Consider the following 24,107-nt stretch of genomic DNA (forward strand, 5'->3'; position numbering starts at 1 on the left):
CGTAAATGTTCTGACATTCAAAGTGATATTTTCCTGCTTCTTTTGTAATGATAGGCATGGAAAGTGGCTATCAGGCAAAACTCTTCTTTGGGGGGAACCAGGGGAGCCCAGGAATAGTCAAGGTGCTCTTGAAATTAACAGGTACTGCAGCCAGAGCAGTCTGGCCCCTTTTTCTCCAGATCTGCTTCCCTGGGGTATTTAAAGCCTATCTGCTACCTTTCAGGCCTTCTTTTTCCATTCCTATCAGCTGTGATGGCATTGTTCCGTTAAAGAAAGGGGCACTAAACTAGATGCCTCCCTTCATTTCATCAACAGAAGCTTCCAATTCCACAACCACCTTCACCCGGTTAAAGAACAGTGTTCAAGCGGTAGGTTGTAAAAATGTCACCGCAGAGAAAACTTGACCTGAGGAACCTTTGTTACTAACAATTTCACAGTTTACATTAGATCACAGTCTGAGGTCGTAGGTAATTTACTTTAAAATTACACAACCACATATGATCTGGAAATCACATGAGATGCAATAGCTGTAAAACCCCACCTGCTGCACACAGGACTGTGTTGTATATCACACATGTATACACGGAAATCCCATAAGCTGTAAAGGCTCCCTTTGAATTGCAGCATATTTACTCTGCAGAATATAAGCCAACACCACACTATACTGAAGTTGGAGATTCAGTTGTGTAAGCTCTTACCTTCATTGTACAGGCCCAACAATCTGTACTGGGTGACAGGCTGCAGATTGCACTGAATGCCAGGCAGGATGCCTGCAGGAGTCCACCCCAGGCACATCCTAAGGAGGCCGTGTTCTGCACTGCCTAGTCTTCTGAAAATGACAGACTTAGTTATTGGAAAGTTCACAGACCTGTGGGCAAAAAGAGATGCAAAAGCTGCAGCCTGCAGATCAAGCCTCTCCTTAGGGTGCTTATTCTTGACAGGTTGGTTACATTGCCTCTGATGGGAGGAACACGCGAGTGCTTACATTTCATCAAACCAACATGGTAGCATGAGACCTACAAGTGGCAGTTTATGGTTCACAGAAGGTAAAACAAATGCATTTTATTTGGGCTTGTAGTCAAAGTTTTAGCATCTTAGATCACATTCTGTAGATGATACAGTATCTGAAGACGCCAGCCAATATAATACACACCTCCCCTGCATCAGTGGAGCAGTGCAGCTGTGTAAGAGCTGTGCTTACTATAGAACAGCCACAGGCTAACAGTTCTTGATGGCCACCGAAAATGCAGACTCCTATACATAAGAAAATGGTATTATTGCAATCACTTTAAACCTTTTACATTTTCCTTCTCAACTGTATCCTTTGCTTTCAAGTCTGTGACAGCAACAGAGTAAAAGTCTGCATTCCACAGCACACCTCTTGTTGCCAAAACACTGCACTGCAAATTAAATTTGCTTCACATTAATGAAAGTGATTCTTTGAACTAGTGACTGGTTTATCATTAGCTTATAATTGTGTTAATTAGAAAGAACATCTCTGACCCTCTCTTGCCTTCAGCTTAATGCCATGATGAGGACAGTCAACCATTGGAATAATCTCCCCAGGGAAGTGGTTGACTCGGCCACGTCGGACACCTTCAAGAGTCATCTGGACAGGGTGCTGGGCCATCTTGTTTAGACTCTGCTCTTCCTAGAAAGGTTGGACTAGATGATCCCTGAGGTCCCTTCCAACCTGTGATTCTGTGATTTCAATCAGTATAAAAGCTCTGTATGTCAGCACAGCTGTACTCACGAGCAGTTCACACACGCGTGGGGAATGAAGCAGGATCAAGAACAGAGGAGACTGTTAAAACTCTACAATTTAGCAATCAGTAAAATTTCCATATGATGCACCTCTTTATACGCACCAGCTCCTGAGCTTAGCAGATTGAGCAAACAGGACTTCTATAATAGAAACTAAACACACTGGTGAAAAAAATCCTACCCGGCCTAAGGCTTCTCTGTCACGTATCTCAAAACTGAGTTCCAAGACTCATTTCTTCAGACGGTCCATGGAAGAGCCCTGCATACCATTTAGGACATGGCAAAACAATGTCTTGAGGGGGAAATAACTGATTTACCTGCATTATGTTTCAATTGGACAAGAGCCTGCAAGCACACCCTTCCTGTCCACCTGCCACATAACATTATCAGGAAACCACATGCAAGAGAAATGAGTTAGAATCAGAATCGTTAAGGGTGGAAAAGACCTCTAGGATCAAGTCCAACCGTCAGCCCAACACCCCCAGGCTTCCTAAACCATGCCCTGAAGTGCCATGTCTACACGTTTTTTTAACACCTCCAGGGATGGTGACTCCACCACCTCTCTGGGCAGCCTGTTCCAATGCCTGACCACTCTTTCAGTAAACACATTTTTCCTAGTATCCAGTCTAAACCTCCCCTGACACAGCTTGAAGCCCTTTCTTCTCATCGTATCAGTACTGACTTGGGATAAGAGACCAACCCCCACCTCACTACAACCTCCTTTCAGGTAGCTGTAGAGAGCAATAAGGTCTCCCCTCAGCCTCCTCTTCTCCAGGCTAAACAACCCCAGTTCCCTCAGCTGCTCTTCTTAAGACTTGCTTTCCAGACCCTTCACCAGCTTCACTGCCATTCTCTGGACACACTCCAGCAACTCAAATAGCGACAACTGATAGTACCTGCCTTACAATGCTGCTTAGGTGACAGCAAAGTATGAGACCTGTGGGCATTTTTCTTTTTATACCTGCTGTAAGCTGGTAGAAAATAATAACTGGTTTAAGAAGAGGGGGAAAAAAACCCAAAACAACAAACCCAACAACAACAACAAAAAACCAAAAACCAACACACACAACAAAAACAAACACCAGGAAAAACAACCCACAAACAACAGATGTAATTTATATACTTTGAATTTTTCTACACAAAAAAGCAAGAAAATAAGTAAAAGCATCACTTTAATAAAGATTTAGAATCATTCTAAAGCTTCTCAAACAAGTAATGCTTTTTATTCTATCTCACTATTTTTGGTAATCTTACCTTCTTTCTCATGTAAAGCTTTAGACAGCCATTAACTGAAGTATCTTCAGTGGCCATAGGTGGTGTTACACACCTCTTCCCGCCACATCTGCAGCAACACATAAGTAGCTGCAATCAAAAGCATTAATACAGTAAACCATTGAGATCAAAAACATTCTGATCTGATCACTGCTCAAGTCATAGGCTAGAGTAATTAGCTAACTAAGCTTACATTTCAACAAGAAACATTTTTTAGTATCAAAGTTCCTGACTTCAGGTATTTTTAGTTGTAAATGTCTTATTCAAAGCTGTCTTTGCCAGTGTTCAAGAATGCTGGAAACAAAATGTAGGGCAATTCTTGTATGCTTAAACATAAAATCAAAGTTAGTCCTACTGCAGGACAAATAGACAGCCAATAGCTCTGGAGTGGGAAAACCACTGCAAGCACTCCCAAGGAGCATTTGCAGCGTAGTTTGGGGGGAGCCAGAACATCTGCAGTGTTATGAATTCAGTAGCCATTTTCTCAAATATGGGATGGGTTAAGATAGCGAGAGCAAAACCCTCCTCAAGCTTCTATATTTGATAGCTCAGGAAGCCACTGGATGGTCCCCACATTAAGGTTCCTTTACATCAAGAAGGTGCTGCGTTAGAAAATGCAATTAAATGAAAACCATGGGGATGCTTGATGGCACAGCCATCTTTCGGCATCCCTTCTGATGCAGGTGAGCTTTGACCAGGAGTAACAGCCAGCTATGGACACTTTCAGCAAAGCTTCAGGACAAAAGATGGTAGTCCTTTGAGATTTTAATTGTTGATAGTACACGTGAATTGTGAGAAAGCAGAAGAGGATGAAAACTATCACCAATGCCCAACCCATAAAACTTTAGTCTCTTACTTCCCAAACATCTTGTGTTAAAAAGTACTTCCAGCCCCAGATGTGCAGTCTATATAATCAATATCATACTCTGACTGCACAGAGGTGGCAGGAAGCTGTCATAAAAATTAACTTGCAAAGCTTCAAAGCATAAGAAGTGTTTCAAGACTGGAATAAACAGGCAGATGAAGCTAACAGGTAGAAGGTATGTAATAAGTATGAATTGGTAAAGCTTAGGAAGAGGGGGGGAGGGGGTGGAATTCCTGCTCTAGTATTGTTATCCCACAAATCTCAGCACCCATTCACAGAGGAACGAGGTCTGAAAAGGGACAGGGAGAGAGAAGATGGGCAGCCATAAGGGTGCTCAGAGCTATGACTCAGGAGAGCCAGAAAGCACCAGTGTCCCGAGTTGGAAGTGTAGAGGCAGTCTTTGACACCACAAGCAGAAAGATGCAACAAAGGAAAAAGCTGCCCACCTTTAAAACACACTAAAAATTAGGTACTCTTTAGCCACCTCATTTTACAGTGCCTAGCAAAGAGATCCTGTTCTCAGAAGCAATGTTCAGAGACCACGTGGTGCTTAGTGAATGGTGCATATCCAGTCACATCCCATGGATGCCTGTGCCATGCTACCTCTGCTTCCAGTCTTTTCTGAAGCATTGCTGTGCTGCCCAAGTTGAAGATTGTCCCACAGTTCATAACATACACATTGATGGAGCATGAACACCTCAGAGCCTGTGAGATAGTGCTGGAATCTAAAAGCACCTACGATGTGGTAAGAGCTGCATTTCCTGTGCATTTATGGGTCTGAAGTGTAGCATCAGTGCAGCTACAAAGTCAGCTGAATGGGGAAAAAGAAATTGTACACTGTAATATTTTAACTGTCTCTGAATATACAATTCGTCACATCCCAGCAGCAGTATCTACAAAAGACATGCCACACTTGGCTCAGGCTTTCCAGTTGAGTGTCCTGTCTTAGATACTAGACAGCATCAGATATGCCAAAAAGAGCATGCAAGAAACTCAAGAAGCAATTAAAAACCTGCCTCCTGAAGGAAGCATCTCTATTGTTTATGCCATCAGCACAAGGGTTCATACTATTATGAACACGTTTCCACATACACACCCCCATTTCTTCTCTCCAACTCTCCCCTTTATCTTCCTTCTCAAGGCCTCTGCGTCCTCCCAGGGAATAGAGATAACCAAAATGTCTCACGATGTCTTCTTTCAGCAGATGCAAATGAAGCAGCCAGGAGGGGTGCCATACCCTTGGGGGTAGCACTGCCCTTCTAGCAGGATTATCCTGTCCTGAGTCAGCCTGGCTGAGGCATTACCTCAGTATTGCCCTACAAGGAACAGGAGCTAGCCAGGGGAAAGCTGCGGCTCTGAAGGGCAAGGTCCCAGACCTATGGGGGCAGAACATTTTTACCTCTGTTTCTAGAGGAACAAAAAAACAAAGCCAGTGTTGGACTGCTGGGAATACAGTTCTCATGGCAGGGTAAGCTACTGTCACGTGCATGGCTTGTGCACATTTCTCTAAGCAAAGTTTATATTTAGGGAACAGAAAAACAAAACTCTGCTAGAAATGTATATGAGATGACATTTTATTATTATGCACAATTTGTACCATTCACAGCTTACTGGTCTGTAGTCTTAGAATGTAGTGGATATGTACAGAAGCAAACTTAAATGACTTTGCATTGACAATGAAAATAAATCACATTTTAATGTTAAATCACACTATTCATTGCATCTCAGTAGACATAGAGGGTACAAAATAAACAATAATAATTCTCATATACTGAGAGCTCAAGGGTCTCCCACCCACATTTCCTGACTTACATCTAAAGTAAGTGCCTGCCTTTAAGCTGAAGCCAAAAAGCCACCAACAAAGTAACTACAAAAAAGCAAGGGAGAAGAAGGAAGGGGGGCAGAGGGAAGAGAGAGAGAAGTAAACAGCTGACACAGCCAAAGGTTTCACTTCCACAGATGTTGCCTTTTTTTTCCCCCCCCCGCAGCCTTTGAAAAGAAATAAATAGTATCACTAACTGTATTTTATATTTCAAGACATACTTTACCTCTTATTTTAAAAAGTGGAAAGAAAACCAACAGAATTGAAATTTACTTAGTCACTTAGTATTCCATTACTTTCTTGAATTACTAACACACTCAACATTTTAGTCTTTAAAGCTATCCATTCCACTGATGTTTCTTGGACAGAAAAGTAATGAAATAATCAGAAGAGAGCAAAGACAGCTGAGTAGCTAACAATACAGTGGTTTAATTTGCATGTATTTACAACACAGATTTTACATATTTTTATCACAGCTTTGCTGTTGGGTTTTTGTTATGGGTTCTTTTTTCTTTTTATGGCAAAAAGATAGAAAGTCTAGTAGTTTCACAGAAAGTTCATAAGGTAATAATGCCACAGTCTTAAAGTACACACTTCAGCCAGGTTTCACCACTCCGCGTCTCCAATGGCTTTTGCAAAAACATGGTCTTTACCTTCAAAGGACATCACTCCATCTTTTAAGTAGAACTTCCATTTGTTTTTACTTCGGTGTATCTGACAAAAGAAATAAACCAATGTCCGCCCCCAATAAAATATATATTAGATCATATATAGAAAAACGTGTTTTTAAGCACAACTTAGTTTACAAAACTTTTTACTTTAAAATCTTGATAGCCCAAAACATGTTAAATACTTCCACTAAACACAGCACAAATCATCAGTAGAGGCAGTAGATTTCAGTTGTTTATAATGAATTCCCTGCCCTCTCAAGGGAACAACCTCCTGAATCTTAGCGCACACACCCCACACCCCCCAAAAAAAAAGCCAAAAAACCCCAAAACCAAAGGTAGTTGTGTGTCAGCTCAACATTAGTGTATCAGTCCCAAACTACACTGCACCTTGGTAACAAGTATGGCTTAACTGAAATGCAGCAGGTTTTCTTTTCCCTTACTCATGCCAAAGCAACATCGCTTGCACAGGGACATTAGGATAAGGCTAAAGCAGGAAAACTTTGCTCAAAGGCAAATACTGCCATACAAAACTGAGAATGGGACAGTCATTTTGCCTACAACATTCTTTTATACAAAAGAAGGTGATTTAATAGATAACTGTTTCCACCTACTTTCTACTAGACCTATGTTTTATTAAATCTATAGGAAAGGCGGAAGTTACCAACGCCTACCCCTAATTTCTGTAACTTGATTTCTAATAACATCTGATCTTGAATTTCCTATATACATGCCCAGTGCTGAACCTTATAGCAGTTTTTAAATTTTTTCAACCAATTTTTCAGCTCACTACAGACAAAACTTGCTATAGATAATGATATCCACTACCTATAGCATCTGCAACAAACTAAGTTATGAAGCTTCAAAACTTTGTGTACCTTTTCAATACAACACAGACACTGTGGCTCAATTTCAGATGCATTTTCAACACATATCCCTATAACTACATTTTCCAAAATAACTAGCTTTGAAACACTCAATCTGTTACACTTTACTGAAGACAATTTTCTTAGAAGCTGTATCCTAAAACACAGACACCATTAAGGTAGGCCCAGTTGAACACACACACGAAGTTATCATTAGTCACTTTTGAAAGAACAAACACCAAAGCACATTCTTAAGCAAACTGCAGACAGATTTTTCCATATTTGTTTCAAAATAAGACATGTACTTTGTTATGTCAACTTTTAAACTACCTACATATAAGCGTCCTAAACCATACCAGAGTTAGAAGTAGTTAATTTGATCTTAAAGAGTTCAAAATAAGTCAAATTTTAAACATTAAAATGGAGGACAAAACTGCCCTTAACTCTTTTGCTTTTCAGACACAACAGAATTCTCGTAGGATTCTCTCTCAGGAAGCACTTCAAAGACAAAAAATACAAAAGAAAGTACACCACACTCCTCTTTCTGTTATGCATTTCAAAAGGCTTATTTCATGGCTGAAAATGCATACATATATCCATGGAGCTGTTGCCATTACTTAAAAGTTAAGGAAATGCATAAGCTTTTACAGCTTTACAAATCTTAATTTTGCAATACTTGGTTCCTTTTCCTTTAGTAGGCCATTATGAACCCGTTGATTACCCTCATTTCAGAAAACAGCAGGTAGGTCTTCAGACTATTGTCAGCTAAACACGTAATTTAAACACTCAATTATTACAGCATTAGATTTTCTTTAAAAGGTACTGACAGTAGACCAGACATGGATTTGCTGAAGATATTATTTAGAATGATTAAGGAACAACGACAAAACTATATACTGTACCTTGTCATACTGACAAACTATCACATTGTCTGTGTCAAACAAGTCTGGAGTGTCCTGTTCACTGACATCATCACCAGAATTTAAGGGATCCTAGAGATTAAAATTGTTTTATACATTCTTTCAGAATAGCATTGAATATACTTGACATTAAACACACCTAGAACAGTAAAGGTTACCAGTGCAAAAATCAAGACCTAGAGACCATGTGTGCTAAGCTCTTTTTAAGCATCCTTACATGCTTATGTTCTCAAAAACACCACCCTAAACAAAAACACAGGTAAAAAAGCAAGACTGCTAACTGACAAAGCTGACCCAGTAACTGGAATACTAATCAACTGGTACTTATTTGAAGTCCAGATGCTATAAGTTGATTCTCTTGTGAATCTCTGGAACCCAAAATTGCACATCTTTAAGAAAAGCCGTTTCCTAGGAAACGTAAGTATTAGATTCACATTGTTCTCTTCTCTCTCTAATTCCCTGTGGTCCTTCAGAAGAAAAAGAAACCTAGATTCGTATCCCAATCTCACTTAAATAAAAAGCCAAACTCCATTCCACTGAGGCCAGGGTTTCACCACAGAACTTTAATTCTGGTAGTTAAAGTACTTTAATTCATCCAATAAACAAATAACTTCACAACACCTCTTTCATTTGTTCACGCACCTCATAATGAGTTCTTGAGTCATTTCTCAGTAGTACCTCCTATCTCGAGAGGTATGTAACTTAACCATGCATTCCCTGCATTAAACTTATCAGGAATGTTCTGGGTCCAAAAATTCAACAGTCAAGATAGATAAACTATTGTAATGTGCTTCACAAGGCTTAAAAGTAAATTACCTCCTCAACTATATCTATTTGGGGCTCTCCATTATCACCATCACTGCTGCTAGACTCCGTGTTTGAAATACTGCCACATTCTTCATCATCATCCTCCTCATCCTCCAGAACTTTTAGATCCTCTGATTCAATAATGCCAATGAATTCATTCTCTTCCCTATCTCTTGTATGTGGTATTTCTTCCTTGGGAGACTCATCACCAGTTCCATCTAGCTGAATTATGCCTTCAATGTCATTGCAGATATCCTCCTCTGATCGTAAATTAGATTCCATCTGCTCAGTAGGTTCCATCTGACAGGAATAAAAGAGACTAGAGACAGCTCGTGAATTAAACCACATAGCTTTCATTGTTCAGTACAAAGCCTGAGATTTTTGTTTACTAAAGCAACAAGATTGGGGCACTAAAATTAGAGTTTCAAGTCCTGGCCTACTTGTAAACTCTGAGTACATATGCAAATCTTGTTCTTACATCTAACCTTAAATGGAATCCATGCCAAATATTCCTCAGCAATATAGAAAGACATTCTCTTAGACTTTCCTTTTAATACTATTGTACTCAAACAACTTCTTAAGAAAAAGATGACCAAGTTAACCTTTAGAATTTCTATTGCAAAAAAACTCCAAACACAAAACAAACACTCCCTCCCTCCCAGAAAAAGGAAACAAGCTACTCCCCAATCCCCCAAAATAGCATTTTTCATTTTAAATAAAAGCCAAGATTAACTCATCCCTCTCCCTCAACTAAAAATGCTTTGTTTAGTTAAGGTATAAAAAGCTGGCAGTAAATATTTCAGTACTTCAAGTTACTGTTCATAAAAGCTCTGTAATTCCTAAACAGGAGCATAAAAGGGCTTTAAGCTTTCAGCCATCTTCGGTTTCTCGTTAAATCTTTATTGTAGCACTTAATTCTCATCCACATACGCTTTCTAGTTCAAGAAAATAACACTTTGTTGTGACCTTCCATTCCTACTACAGGCAGTCTTCACCATCCTGCCATCAAAGTTCAGACGAGGAACATAATGTGCCTCCTATTTACAGTCATTTGTCATTACTGTCATTAAATTTGCATTTAATAAGTTTGCCTCAATCACATATAAGCACTACAACTCAAAGTCAGCAAGCCAGCCTGAACTTAAAACATCTGGAAATAATTTCTGGAACAAAAATTAGATGAGGTCAGGAAAGTGGCTTATTAATTAAAATCATTCAAGTTTTCCAAACAGCTCTAGCTGAATTCTAGCTTGCTCGGGATTCTTTCCCAAGGAATTACATTTCCTTCCAGCAGTTTTTCACTTATCAAATATTTCATACTAATATGCATTCTCAATGCAAGTGAAATACCCTTCACGCATTACAAGTTAAAACTAATCCCAGCTGACATTGCAAAAGCACTTTGCCCACTACTGGCCAGTATCCACATGCAGATTCAGTGTCAGAATGACATGGAAGTTCTCAAAGGGTCATTCAAGTCTGCTCAGTTACAAAAAAAAGAAAACTATTATCTCCTAAAACAGCCAATAAGTCTAAGAATACATTATATCTATCCATTACACTTGTAGCATTTTTTAGATTGACATTCTCTTCAGTCCCAGTAGTTCAGCAATATTTGTAACAAATTTTTAAAGTAAAAATAAGCAGTCAGCTACTGCTATTAAAATCAAGCTCAAAAATTAACTCTAAAATAATTTTTATTATTATAATTTAGAGGTGCTACTTGTCACTTACAGCTGCGTTTGATCACATCTCTTATGACACTTCCAACAACCATCTCCAATGGATGTATTTTCACCAGCTGAGAAATAAAAGGCCTTACCTTTTCAGAGGAAGCAATGCTGTCCTGATCCTTCACAACAGTATTACCATCTAATCCTTTGCCCATAATAATCAGGTCAATTATATCATCAGACACCTGCTGTTGCATCGGCTCCTGAGGCTCAGTGTCTAACTGCCCCTCCACATCCAGCTGTACACTGCTTGAGATGTTTGCCAAGGATTCAGCAGGAGAAAACCCTCCAGAGGATTCTGGAGTAAACACAGCTGTATGAAGATTGCCATGCTGGGATTTTTCTGTTGAGTCTGCATGCTGATTCAACACTGAATTAGTTGCAAGTTGCTGCTGACTCACAGAAGGTTGCTGGACCAACAGAGTATTGGCAGAGTACTCCAGGTTGGTTTTTTCCACGATGTTTGGTTGAAATACCACAGTCTGTTGGACAGCAGTCTCCTGAGGTTGCAATGTTTCAGCAACTGTCTGGGCAGAAGATGCATTCACCTGTGCAACACTGGCAATGTTGGCTTGCAGAACTGAAGGTTGCCCAAGGGGCTGAAATACCTGCTGAACAGGATGATGTAGAATACTTGCATCTCCTGGGGCCTGTGTAACCATAACAGGCACATTAACCTTATAAAGTTGCCCTATGAAGAGAAGAGTTGAAAACTGCTTCAGGAGGTTAAACTACAGGTTCATCCAGGCTACTGTCCTGTTACCACTAATAACCAATAGCAAATACTCAGGCAAACTATGAGAAACAGGATGTTTACAAAGCAGTAATTTCCCCAAGCACAATTTCAGCCTTTGAAAGTTAAGCATTCAGAGGCTTTTTGAGTCAGCTTCCATCTAGACCATCATGTTTAATATCCATTTATGGGTTTGGATTTAAAAATAAAAATCCTGTTTTAAATTTGTTTCCATGTAATTTCAGAAACTAAGGAATACAAGATGAAACAGTAAACTATTCCATATCTACAGGCACAGTTCACTCCTTTAAGGACATTTAGGTATCCCCTCTAAAAAGACCTGCTAGTTTAGTTTAGAAAAAAAAAAAAAGACTCCTAGTTTACCTATCCTCTCATTGTATGAAAACCACTCCAAATACTGAATCCTTAAAGTTATTATCACTGTTAGAATTAAGATGCTAGAATTAAGATGCCAGAGCTAAGTTCCCAATTGAATTTAATTGTTCTCTTCCCCACACACATTCAGAGACAGACTCACTGATACCAGCGTATAGGACTCAAAACCGCAGGAATTATACATGAAATACATATCTAGTGACATTAGCTCTCAAAGAACAGCTGTGAGGAAAGAGTCAATCTTCCACTCATCACACTACAAGCAGTGCAAGAACATTTTTGTACAAGCAGTACAGGCAATTTTATCAGCAAAAGAGTGTGAGCAAAAAGGTTAATGGATGGTTGGATTTTATTTGAATAAGAAATCAATTTGATTCTGAAGCACCGGAATATCTTTATCTTTTTAAAACATGGAAGATTGTCCCTCATATAGGAGAAGGAGATACTGATGTCTGGACTGACAAAGGAACATATTTGAAAGCAGTTGTAAAAAAAAAAAAAATTGCATCACTTGCCAGCCCATGTTAACTGATCTCCAACCGTACACAACTGACACACTAACTAATCAATGTAATCACTTCCCCATGCAGCAACTACAAACACAAATTACAAAGGAAGAGGAGGATAACTGGCTCTACCCACCTATACTTTAAGCTCACATTTGTTTTATCTACTGTACTCGGGGACCATCTTTCAATATCCACATACAGTCAATGCACTGTAACATTTTACATCTCCTCTTTAATCTTACCAGATGCTGTCTGTAGCGTCACTCCAGCTGGAACATGTATAGGATAAGCAATACCCGAAGGGAGAGTAAGAGTTGCACCTGCTCGTGAAGCACCCTAGATACACAAGAGCTTTATTAAGAAATAGTGCATACTTTATCTCCTACAGCTCTAAATGTCACATGTAACACATCCAGATGAAAAATGAACGAGGGCCTTTTTGTGATCATCTTTACTGAAGAGTTGCTTCAGACTTTCAAGATTTACAGAGGTAAAGAGTATTCTGTATTGACAGGATCATGTCTTGCCCTAAGTGTTCCCTATTTTCCAGTTATCACATTCCCTTTTCTTTAACAGAACACTTTTCTGTACCCCCTCAATGTACACACCATCCAGAAAGGTATTTTTCCACTCAAAGCCACTTTTACTTAAGCTTATGTATAACTCAAGACAGCAGACTCCTTGGCTAGGCCTATGAAGTCACTTCACAATCTCTTTTTCTCCTGGAAAGCAAAGAGTTGGATGTAAGCCTCCCTTTCAAACTAGCTGTTTTAGGCAATCCAAATTTTAAGTCGGGAAACTTGCATGTACACAAACACCTTCCCAATATTATATTTCAGCTTGGCAACCTAGTTAGCTTGAGCCTCAGGAAGCACTCAATAAGTTCATCAAGCTCTGACGATTAAAACCCCCTCCCCAAACAAGTTTTACCATACCCAGAGTTCAGAATCTGTCAACTCCAGAAACACTTTCTTGGGGATGATATCTATGCCTTACAGCTAATGCTGTTCCCAGCTTCACTAGTACTAGCATTTCCCAACCATGCATTATTTTAACACCCAGTAATAATTACAAAAAAAAAATATCTGCAGACATGCATTTCCACTACACTTCCATCCTATGGGCTAAATACATGCAGACATGTCTTCTACCACACTTCTGGCTGCACTGCTTGCAAAACCAACTGGTAGATCCCCATCCTTTCTCACGACTCAAACAGAAACAGCAAAGTTACAGCTCTCCGTCTTTAGACTCTTAACTTTTGTATGGTTTTCATTAAAAAAAAAAAAAAAAGGGGGGGGTGGGAGCTAGAAATAACACCACTGAGTTTCCTCGGCTGTTGATTTTCTCTCAGCAGAACTGCTCCCTTGCCTACCACAGCATATTGGACAGATGAAACTGTTATGAGAAATGCTACATTTTTTGGTCCCTAAATACTGTCCCCTAAAGCATCTAGACATGGAAAGTATTTAATACTTGCCTCCCCTTAAGCGTATTAACAACTGACAAACTTAAGTCATTTAGAATTCAGAATAATCAAAACAGAAATAACATGTCACTACAGCTACATACCAGGTCTGCTGCTGTGAAATGCTGAAAACCTCTGCCAGTTGGGATGACTAAAGAAGCTATTAAAAAAAAAAAGCTACTTTACAAAAAAAAACATTAATTTCTTGGACACAGTAGATCTTTCAGCAATTTACAGCAAGCACCGCTGAAATTAAAGCAATCTAGCTTCAGTTCATACTCATTAGATCAAACAAACAAGTGAGCACATCTAGATAAGGCTCTAAAATATATTCCCCCTTTATGTGGCTTCAAGCTCATGCTCTACTCAGGGGGGTGGGGTTATACCCTGAATTTATAAAACTCACATTTTGCTAAAAGCTGGTCTTTGAGATTTTTTTTGTTGTTTTAAAAATACCTCTGTTTAACTATTTGAACTGTTTAAGTTGCACTGTTAAAATTGAGCATGCCATTTCTATTTATTACATCAACTAGACTGTTTTGCCTGAGAATTGCCCTTGCAAAAGTTAGGAATAACAAGGTAAAGGTCATTAAATATAAAGTCTCCAATAGCAAACAAACCCAAAAGTATATTCCCTTTAACCATATGGAATAAATAAAACACCTGCCTCCAAAGCCAGCCCATTCAACTATGAAGACTGTAAAAAAAAAACAACAAAGAGTGCCTGCCCAACCTTCAACTGCACTACGACACAGACTCATTAAACCATTTCAAGTAGTTTTTGTCCTTTGTGGGGAAAGGCCCCAACGGCCTCTCACACTGGGAGAAGCCTCAGCTGAGCATTACATGCCACCATAACATTACCATAGTGGTTAGCTGGATTTAATTAGGAAGAATAAGTCCTGATGTCAGACTCGGTGTGAAAGTCAAGTACTTCTGCACAACAGGAATACTGCTTTTAGGAAAACTAACTGAAAGACAAAGCAAAAAACTCCCCAAACCTCCCACTCTTCCACTTGAGCAAGGCCTTACATTTTAACAAGTGCAGAACCAGATTAAACTCCAACATGACACCAGAGCTGCATGGCACAAACACGCCATATAACCTTGGCACACATCATGCCACACATAAAAGGGGAAATGAAAGCTTAACCCTACTCATAATCTGCAATTGAAGGGCTACACTTCCAGACTGCAGGCAAGAAGGCTAAAATTCTCTTCATGTTTTGCTACTGGAAACAAGCAGCAGATCAAGAGTATGTAGACATAATTGCGTTGGTTTATCAAAGTTTAATTCATCCTTTACTGATCAAATTCTGTTTTCAAATAATTACTGTTCCCCATCATGCTAGAGATATATGTAAGCATCGCAAACCAAGATTGTTGCAGCACCTTCAAGTCTTCCAAAAAGATTCTTGAATCCCTGAGCTATTCTTAAATCACATCTGTTGTGTTCTACAACATCTGACCTGCTGAAGCCTGCAGAACGTGGTGAAAATTGTGCGGCAACTGCAGGGTAAACTGTGGAGAATGGTGGCTATGTCTGAAGAAGCCTTCTGTTGCTTTAGACTGCATCACCTTGGTTTCCCAAAGCTGCAGAAAGATTATTAAGGTCAATAGGTATCAGTTTTTAAAATAAACCACATCTACAATGATAATCAGGTATTCTTAGTTTTTCCAGGAGTAAACGGACCGATTCTATCCAATAAACATGGTAACAATCACTACTGAATGTTCTTCCAGAAGCCCAATACATCATTCGCAGGATATTCGTTTAGGGGAAAAGTTTGCATGGTTTGGAATGCAAAGAAACAGACATCTCAAAAGAAAAAAATACACACAACTTCTATTAATGTCAGGGGACCCAACAAACCTGCTTCAAGTCTTTCAGAACCTGTTCCTCTAAACCCTCTTCTGCAAAAAGTTCCCGCACACCTTCAATGACATCTTCAATAATGGACTTGTATAGTTTAGGCTACGTAAAAAAACCCAAAATATTTTCAAGTTAAAATGAACATTAAGTCATTTGAAATGATAGCGCAAAGTCTAATCTCACTGCATAAACTACTGTAACAAATTGCACAGCATGAATAGATCAGTGTAATAAACTGAATACCCTGTCAAGTGCAAAGGTCTGCAAGTCCACTCATTCTTTTAAATCTGACCTCCTTGGGAACAGACATCCCTGGAAAAATACTGGATTCGAGCCTCAAATTATTGGCTTCTGTGGGCTACAGAAACGCTTAAGAAAATCCTAGAAGCATTACAAAAACAATTGCTGTGCTGTATTTTGAAATAAGCATGTCTATAGTGTCATTGCCCCTAACTTAAAGACCAACCAACAATACAAGCTACTAAAAATGCCATGTGCCAATTCTATCAGAAGCATAATGCAAGTAACCTGCAAAAAATAACAGTTTTTTTTATTTTGTGGTAATAGTCTGATGCTATATAGTAGTTTAGCTATGAAAATTTTAACACTACAGTTAGCAATACATATCATTCATCTTATATTACAATAGGACTCCACCACAACATTTTATTCTTTCTTCCGCCCACATCAGTGATTAAATCCTAATCCAACCATCAGACCTGGACAACAGACACACATAAGCTTCAAGACACATCCATTCAGATATAAATGTAAGATAATAAGCTTTTAGCAATTTAAAGCTTATTAATCTTGACTATCATTACCATCATAATAGGCTACACAGGGTGAAAGAGAAAGTTAAGATTTTTAGGCAACCTTAGAAGTTAAGATTCCAGGATATTAATTTACCTTTTCCTAACTTAACATCAAATTAATATTTTACTGCTCTAAAGTTGTTCTAAACTGCAGATGATAAACATCTTGTTTAAAAAAAAAACAAACTCGAAGTTATTAAGAAGTAATAAGTTACACTTTTTGCAAAAAAGCTATCAGCACAACATAGTACTACTTTAAAATAACCACACTCATGTATGATTTCTTATGGGAGGTTAGAGACCTCCAAGAATTCCCCCAGCACATTTCAGGATACTGGAAAGATGAGGAGAAAAAAAAAAGTACTCTTGTACCACTACACTAAAAGATGTCTAGCCCGTATGTCAAATGTGTTGCTTTCATTGTTCATCCAGAAAAGAAACTTAATTTAAATCTTTCAGCAGGCCTGTTTCTCTCCCCAGGATTGCCAAGCTACATTGCACTGAGTTTTACAGTAAGTACAAATATTTATTATGCTATATAAAAGCTATACATAGCCACTGTAATATTCAAGCACTACACATTTCCAAATTAGAGAAGAGTTACAGTGCCGACATTACTCCAGCTTCATCCCTCTGCCCACAAAGACTCCTTTGCCAGAACTAGCCCATCCGTGCCAGGAACACCCAGCGCTACGAAGGAAGAAACTCCTATTTTCTTTGTATAGGTGTATCAACACCCCTTCCAGCAAAGCCAAAAGCACGTCTTCAAGTGAAGCCTCCAGGGCTTCCCTGGGATTACCGTCACCTGAAGGACCACCTGAATTCCCAGGCAAGGAAAGGCAGCAGCTGATGAAACCCGGAGGGGAGTAAAAGCCACCACCTCTCTCTGTGGCACCACTAAGCTCGCACAGGCGTCCCGCCGCACCCTGGAGCTACCCAGTGACTCACGCCGATCTCTGCCACGATGCTTTTCCCTACAACACTGGTTTGGTGTTTTTTTTTTTCCCAACAACCTCGCCAAAAAATAATGGCTTTCGAAGTCACCCCTGGGCTTCCCGCGCCAGGGAACGACCGGCGGCTTCCACGGATCCTCGCGGAGACTTCGCGGGGCCCGGGGAAAAAAAGAGGGGGGGGGAAGAGGAGGAAGCGATTTCCCCAGCCCTATCCTTTCCCTCCCACACGGAGGGGCAGCCAGACCCCGCCGGGCCGTTCGCAGCCCCCAGGCCCAACAACGCGCCGCGGAACCGAGACCGGCCTCGCTGCCGCCGCAAGCCCCTCACCACGGGGCTGGCGTGAGCCATGGCGGCAGCCGCCATTAGCGCGCTCTCCCGCCTTAAGGCGCCGTTGCCACGGCGACGGGGGCTGCGCGCCGCCGGCCCCGCCCGGCCTGCCTCAGGTGGGCTCCCTCCACTCTTCCCCACCCCTGAAACACCGCAGCAGCGCCATACGCCGGGGTGTAACGGGGCCCGGGTTACTAAACCCCGGGTTCTTCTTCCAGCTGCTGAGGCCAAAGAGAGGGACCAGCGGCTGCACAAAGCACAAGGCTGCCGAGGAGCCCGGTTTGGAGCTCGGGCCCAGAGTTTTAGCCTGGAACTTCAGCTTGTGAGCATGGGGGAAAGGAGGCTTTGCTTGGAGAACCGCAGTTGTCCCGAGTGCGAAAATATACCTAGGAAAGCTGGCTAGAAAAGCACATTATTTTGCTCTAATAAACTCTGAAGTCATTATTGCCTCATAAACAGGGAGATAGCTGAAGCTACCGGTTAAGTAGCAGCAATCTGGTACAACTACTCAAATTACTGCTTACATTTGCAGCAATCTGTTCATATGTTAATACAGAGATTTACCAATTTAGTAGTTACTCATCTGGAAAAATGTTCATTAATCTCATATGTGTAGGAGAATATGTACTTTGGTCTCTATACACCTTCCGTCCATACATGGATCAGTGTTAACCTGATGATTCTGAGAACCTAGAAACATCATCTTCTCTTTTTCCTTTTTTTCCCATTTTTAGGCAGCTATGTAGTTACAGTGTTATTTGGCTTGTGAAGAGGAGACTCACCCGTAAAGCTTTAATTTTTAAGGCTGACTTACACATCCTGAAAAATGAAAAGATTTTAATGAAAATACTGACAGACCCTTAATTATATAGCTAGACTAACACCTACAATAAAAAAAGCACCATCAATAATAATATTGTAAGTTGCATTTTAATGCGTAAGACAAATGCAATTTGCTATTGAAGTAATTTTGCTCTGCAACAAAATATGTTTTATGACACTGTATGGGTCTTGAATTAAACATCAGTTGCATATTCAGCTGTTCTGTACGCCCTGCATCATCATGAGGAAAAGGCGAGCCATGTTACTTTGCTTATAGAATAATTTAAATAATAAAACATATTTTTTTAAAGTGCAGTGCTCATTTGAAACTGTCTGGGATAGTGCACACCAAGAGCATCATTATTCTTCGCCTGTCTGGTTAGTCCTGTCGTGTTATCAGAGATAGCGAGAGGAAGTTGCAGCCTTAGGATCTCACTGGGCCCTGAAGGTTGCAGATGGTGATCCTGCAGCTGGCTGCGCCTTCTTTAGGAGATGGATAAACCGCACGCAGAGCCATCTATCTGCCAGCGTGCGGTACAGCAGCTTTAGAAAGGTGAAAGCGGAGAACGATCTATAAACGAGTTACCTGCTTTCAACCACCTTTTCTTTACCTAGAGATTACAAAGTGCCTTGAAATTGGAACAATATGTATGCCTAACTTCAAAAAGAAAGAGAAACTTTCTTCAAAAAGAAAGGGAAGCCGGGGAGCTTGATACCAAATGACTCCTCAGCTGTCTCGGATGGTGGTCGGGTTTCTTTGCCTATGGCCACATGACAATTTGCAGACCAAAGCAAATTACTTCACCTGCACTTCAGGTTGACAGTGTGTCTCTGTATCTGCATATAGCTACCACGTCCCACCAGCATAAGGCACCGTGGGCATACTCCATGTGTTGTAAATAATATCCTTTGTATTGCCAGTGAATACCAAAGCTCCATCACCAAGGTCAACTTGTCAGTTCCCTTGAAGCAAGGGACGGCAGACTAAGCCTACTCATGGTACAGAGCTATCGCTGGGGAGAAAGTAAAAACTGTGAACGGGAATACCACCTTCCGAGCTGCACAGGGAGGTTGCAGCAGGCACTTTCTGCTAACCAGGGCACTTACACTTTCATCTGAGGTCCTTTACAAATTCCTAGAGAAGGTGTCCTTTTCTCCAAGCACTGCAAGCAGTGTGTCCACTAAACAGCATAAGAAAGCCTGGTATACACTGAAAAAACTAAATCATCTCTGAGCAAGAAAAAAATACCAAAATATCTGTGAATAGCATTAATCACATTGACTGGCTAGCTTTAATATTGGTGATCTTAACGGAATATCAGTGTCCTGCAGTATAAAGTACAACCTTGTATTGATTTTTCATGCTTATGTATTTTGTTAACGTTTAACCCCATTTTTAAGAGAAGAAACTGAGACACAGCCACACCAATTATCTTCCCCAAGCTCACAAATGGCAGTCAGCAACAACATCCAGGTTTCATCAGTCTTGGTTCAGCTTCCAATCCAGCTCTCCCCGTTGTGGTCTCTTTAACAGCTCACAGGAGTATTAGAAATCAGGCTATTGAAAAGATTAGCATGCTGTTCAAACCCTCCTGATTTTTCAGGGTTTTGTCAGCGTTTGGGATAGTGCTGCTTAAGGGCACCTCAAACATTCATTTACTGGACAGGTCTTAATTTGTAATTATTTATACTCCTCTTGGTACATGATGTCTAGAGAAGATTTATTTTTGGATGATGAACCTTTAATAGTCATTAAAAAAAAAAATTACCATTTTCAAATCCCTTCCCTCTAGAAACAGAGAGCCCTCAGCAAACGCAGATGCTTGGTAATGAATGCCCTCTTCTGTTTAAATCTAGCATTGCCACTATAGAGGAACATGGCTACTCAACTGCAGAACTGCAGAATTCTTTCTCAAGACATATTTATCTTGCCCTTCTCTCCAAGTAAAAGTAATCATTCTTAGGAGGAACCGGTTGCAGAATCCTCATGGAGATGCCTTGACACGGGCAGAACTGTAATTTCATTTTAATTTAGCATGCTCCCTTTGTTTTCAGCTGTTGACTCATAGATATACAGCACTCCAGTCTCATAATCAATTTTATTAACAGCATGATATTGTTATAAGCTCCATCATTTCCGTCAGAGTTCTGAGACAGATAACACTGGGACCTGTGATTTGTTCTTCTTTCATTTATCAAGTGAGACTCCTGTTTCTTCAAGAGTCTCTCCTTTTTTACCTGATTTAAACCACTTTATCAGAGGAACCATAGAAAGAGCTGTCCCTTAATTCAATTTGTTGACAAATTTTCAGGACATTGGGTGGCATAAGAAGGGCTCTGACCTGTACAAACTGCTGCATAAAAATGGCAGTCCTGATGGATTAAATACACTGAATAGTACTGTATATCTCAGCTCCTCGATAAGCCCAGACACTTGTGTAGTATGAGTAAATCTAATTAAGGATTAAATAAGCCTTGCCTCTCCTAAATACACACCCTGATACATATGCCTTATGTGGAGAGAAAGTCTCAGAGGGAAATAGCAGCCACCAGCCGCTTCACTGTTCTTATTCTTGTCCCTGCTTTCTACCACGCTCCTGCTGGTGTCCAGCTCAGCACTGGCCTCCTGTTCCCTCATCTCCTCAGCCATCTGCCATGTTTCCCTGGGTATGATGTACAGCTGTTTATAGCACCCTCTTTCCCCAGAGAGAGACCCCAACCTCCCGACCTGTGTCCCCAAGAAAAGCCCCAGTCCAGCGCTCTCCCATTTTGTCTACTGCCTTTTGCCTTCATCGCTCTCTAAGCCCCTTCCCTGCCATCTTGTTTTACGCATTCATCAGTGGTTGAAATTCCACCCCCTCCTCGACTGTCTATAATTGCCACTGACGTGCTCCTGGGCTCCCTGGCTCCAGTGGAGAGAGACTAGCTACAGGGGCATGCAGAACCACACAGAGGCAGGGTGCAGCAGGAGGCTAAATGCCAGAATCATCATTCCTCCTTAGTTGAATTAGCTGCTGGTAGTTCATAGTCAAGCAGATGATTGCAGAAATCCAGCAGTTTTAGTGCAGTTAAATAAGAGCAGAGCAGCAGGTTTTGGTCAAGGCCCATTTGCTCTGTCTGACTTTGCGTTTGGCAATTTGGAGAGGAGTAAAGCTGAGTGACCACGGTAGCCCCTTTTACCAGTGGTAGGTTTTGCAGCACCAACCATACCACTAAAATCATCCGGCAAGTGAGTCTGAGAGACAGGCTGAAGCGTAGCTTAGAAATCAGGTTCTCCTTTTTACTGCCTAACTGATACCAGTTTAGCTCTACTGAAGAATGACTCAGATGTATGAACACTAACCTGCATTGCCATATTGGGTCTTGCAAGCATTTACATGAGGACCCCAATATTTGCTCAGTGTCATTTTCCTGAGCTTTCCTTTCAGAGCTAATGTGGTTCAGCTCCCGCTGTCCTACTTGACTGTATGCACCTTTTTGCTATTCTTTCCCCCCCCAACTGTACTTTTGAGTAGATCTACTGCACACCCCTTTCAACAATATCAACCACACAATTAGCAGCAAAAACACTGAGTTACTTGTTCCTATGGCTCTGTGGAAACAGTTTCAGTTAGCATGCTGTGCCTTTCCATGAAGGGGACTAAAACAGCCTTTCACATTTTCTCTCCAGGCAGTGGATGGCTCCCTCCATTTCAGATGAACCATCGTCTAAATCCTGGTGTCAGCACTTACTTTTAGGCAGTAAAATCTGCTCAACATTACAGATGACTTGACGGACAAAGGTCCCTCCCTAGAGAGCAGTTCAACAAGGTTACAGCGGTAGCATACCTCTGGATATCATCAGGGTAATACCTACTTTCTTGCTTTAAATCCTCCCTGTCCCTCTGCTGGGTTTTACTTGATATTTTCATTGCATCTTCTATAGCATGACTGTGTCATTAGTCCCGTACATGAGCAAGATCTTCCTGTCCAGGAAGATACGTTACCGTTACCGACAGCAGTACAGATGTGATGCAGGGATGCTGAAGACAGATTGAGCGAGTTCTTCTGCTTGGCATGTAACGGCAGCACATACTCTATGAAAGCAGGGCCAGCTGCATGGCGTGGCGCTGCCCTGAGCTGTGGCATGCCACAACCAGGCACCAGCTTGGCTTTTTTGGGAAGGGCATCTCTCACTGTGCCCCACCAGTCTCTCAGGCACCTTGCCCAAGGAGCACATTCAGTTCATTTTTCCCCCTGCAGCTACTCACAACTTTATTCTCAGTACCTTTGCTTGAAGGCACTTCTCTGCATGGATTCCTCACTGCTTTTCTATTTCAGTCCCTTTTATGGGTAAGCTCTTCCTCTTGACTTAGAAACGCAGCAGTTGTCTTTTGCCCTTGCAGACAAGGTCTGCCCACTGCCCTTTCCTTCTGCCAACTCCCTACTCACGCCCTGCCTCCTCCCTCTTACTTCCACCACCAGTCACTCATCATGGGTCTCTTCCGCTCCCAGCATGTCGCCACTTCGATTTTTATCCCTCAGACTTTTATGTTGAATATGGAAATGGAAACAAAAGTTATTCTATGTTAAGCTAAAATGGCCATCACAATGCAATGTAATGTTAGACTGTACCTACCCACAACCAGCAATACCTAACGACGGTGGGTTTTGTGGGATGGCAACACAGGATTTGAGCTGACGCTTTTTCTTTTATTTCTATCAGTAAGGCTTCAGCAGGGACCATGAGCTTCACTTACAATGTATTTTGATTGTTGTTATAAAAAATTACAGGTTGTTTTTACTACGAATGGGGCTATAAAATAGCACATAGTAGGCATAGCACATACTAGGACACTGTCCCAAAACTAAATGCTTTGATGTTTTGACTTGTGTTTTAGCAATTTACCATCTTACTTTTTCATGTACCTGAATCATATTGTTCACTGATACTTTTAAATATTGCAAACTGTTTAAGCTCTGGAAGGGGACTATACTTCTGCCAGACACCTGCTTTCCATTGGCAGGTGCTCACTGAAGGATACAACATCAATGAAGTGAAAATGGATGTTAACTGTATTTCCCAGTGTTTACCAGAACAGCTGACTGGTTTGCTACAGAGACAGCAGCATAGGACAAGCGACATGGTTATTTTATACTATAAGCCCATTTTTGAATGCTGCCCCACAAACTTCTGCCTTACTCCCATATTTCCCCAAGGAGGTTTCACTATTTCACTAGTAAGAGCTCATTTAAAGAACAGACTTTGAAATTTGTGAAAGCCTTGAACAGTAGTTGTTACATTATATTCAAATATCCCAGAGACATCAGAGGAAGTACTCAACAGGAAAAAAACATGGTATTCTTTGGCTTTCTATTGTTATGCAAATAAGGGAGGAAAAGGGTCCGCCATAAATGATCATTACTGGAATATAGTGCATCATTCAGCTTTCTGCAACTAGCTTTATCTAAGACAAGGAGTGATGTCCCCCACTCACACACAGAGTAGAACTGC

General features: G+C 40.8%; 1 protein-coding gene across 1 annotated transcript in view; it reads right to left on the bottom strand.

The window, feature by feature from the left end:
- Positions 1-5,516: 5,516 nt before the first annotated feature.
- STON1 (stonin 1) overlaps positions 5,517-24,107 on the bottom strand; it is a 47,588-nt gene continuing 28,997 nt past the window's right edge. The window contains exons 4-11 of the mRNA XM_075088645.1: positions 15,697-15,798; positions 15,293-15,416; positions 13,928-13,983; positions 12,598-12,691; positions 10,807-11,408; positions 8,994-9,284; positions 8,160-8,249; positions 5,517-6,437 (exon numbers count right to left, since the gene is read on the bottom strand). Coding sequence (XP_074944746.1) covers positions 6,330-6,437; positions 8,160-8,249; positions 8,994-9,284; positions 10,807-11,408; positions 12,598-12,691; positions 13,928-13,983; positions 15,293-15,416; positions 15,697-15,798 — 1,467 coding nt within the window. The 3' untranslated portion in view covers positions 5,517-6,329. The remainder of the gene's footprint in view (positions 6,438-8,159; positions 8,250-8,993; positions 9,285-10,806; positions 11,409-12,597; positions 12,692-13,927; positions 13,984-15,292; positions 15,417-15,696; positions 15,799-24,107) is intronic.

Source organism: Phalacrocorax aristotelis, chromosome 3 (assembly GCF_949628215.1).
Source record: "Phalacrocorax aristotelis chromosome 3, bGulAri2.1, whole genome shotgun sequence".
Taxonomy (NCBI): Eukaryota; Metazoa; Chordata; class Aves; order Suliformes; family Phalacrocoracidae; genus Phalacrocorax; species Phalacrocorax aristotelis.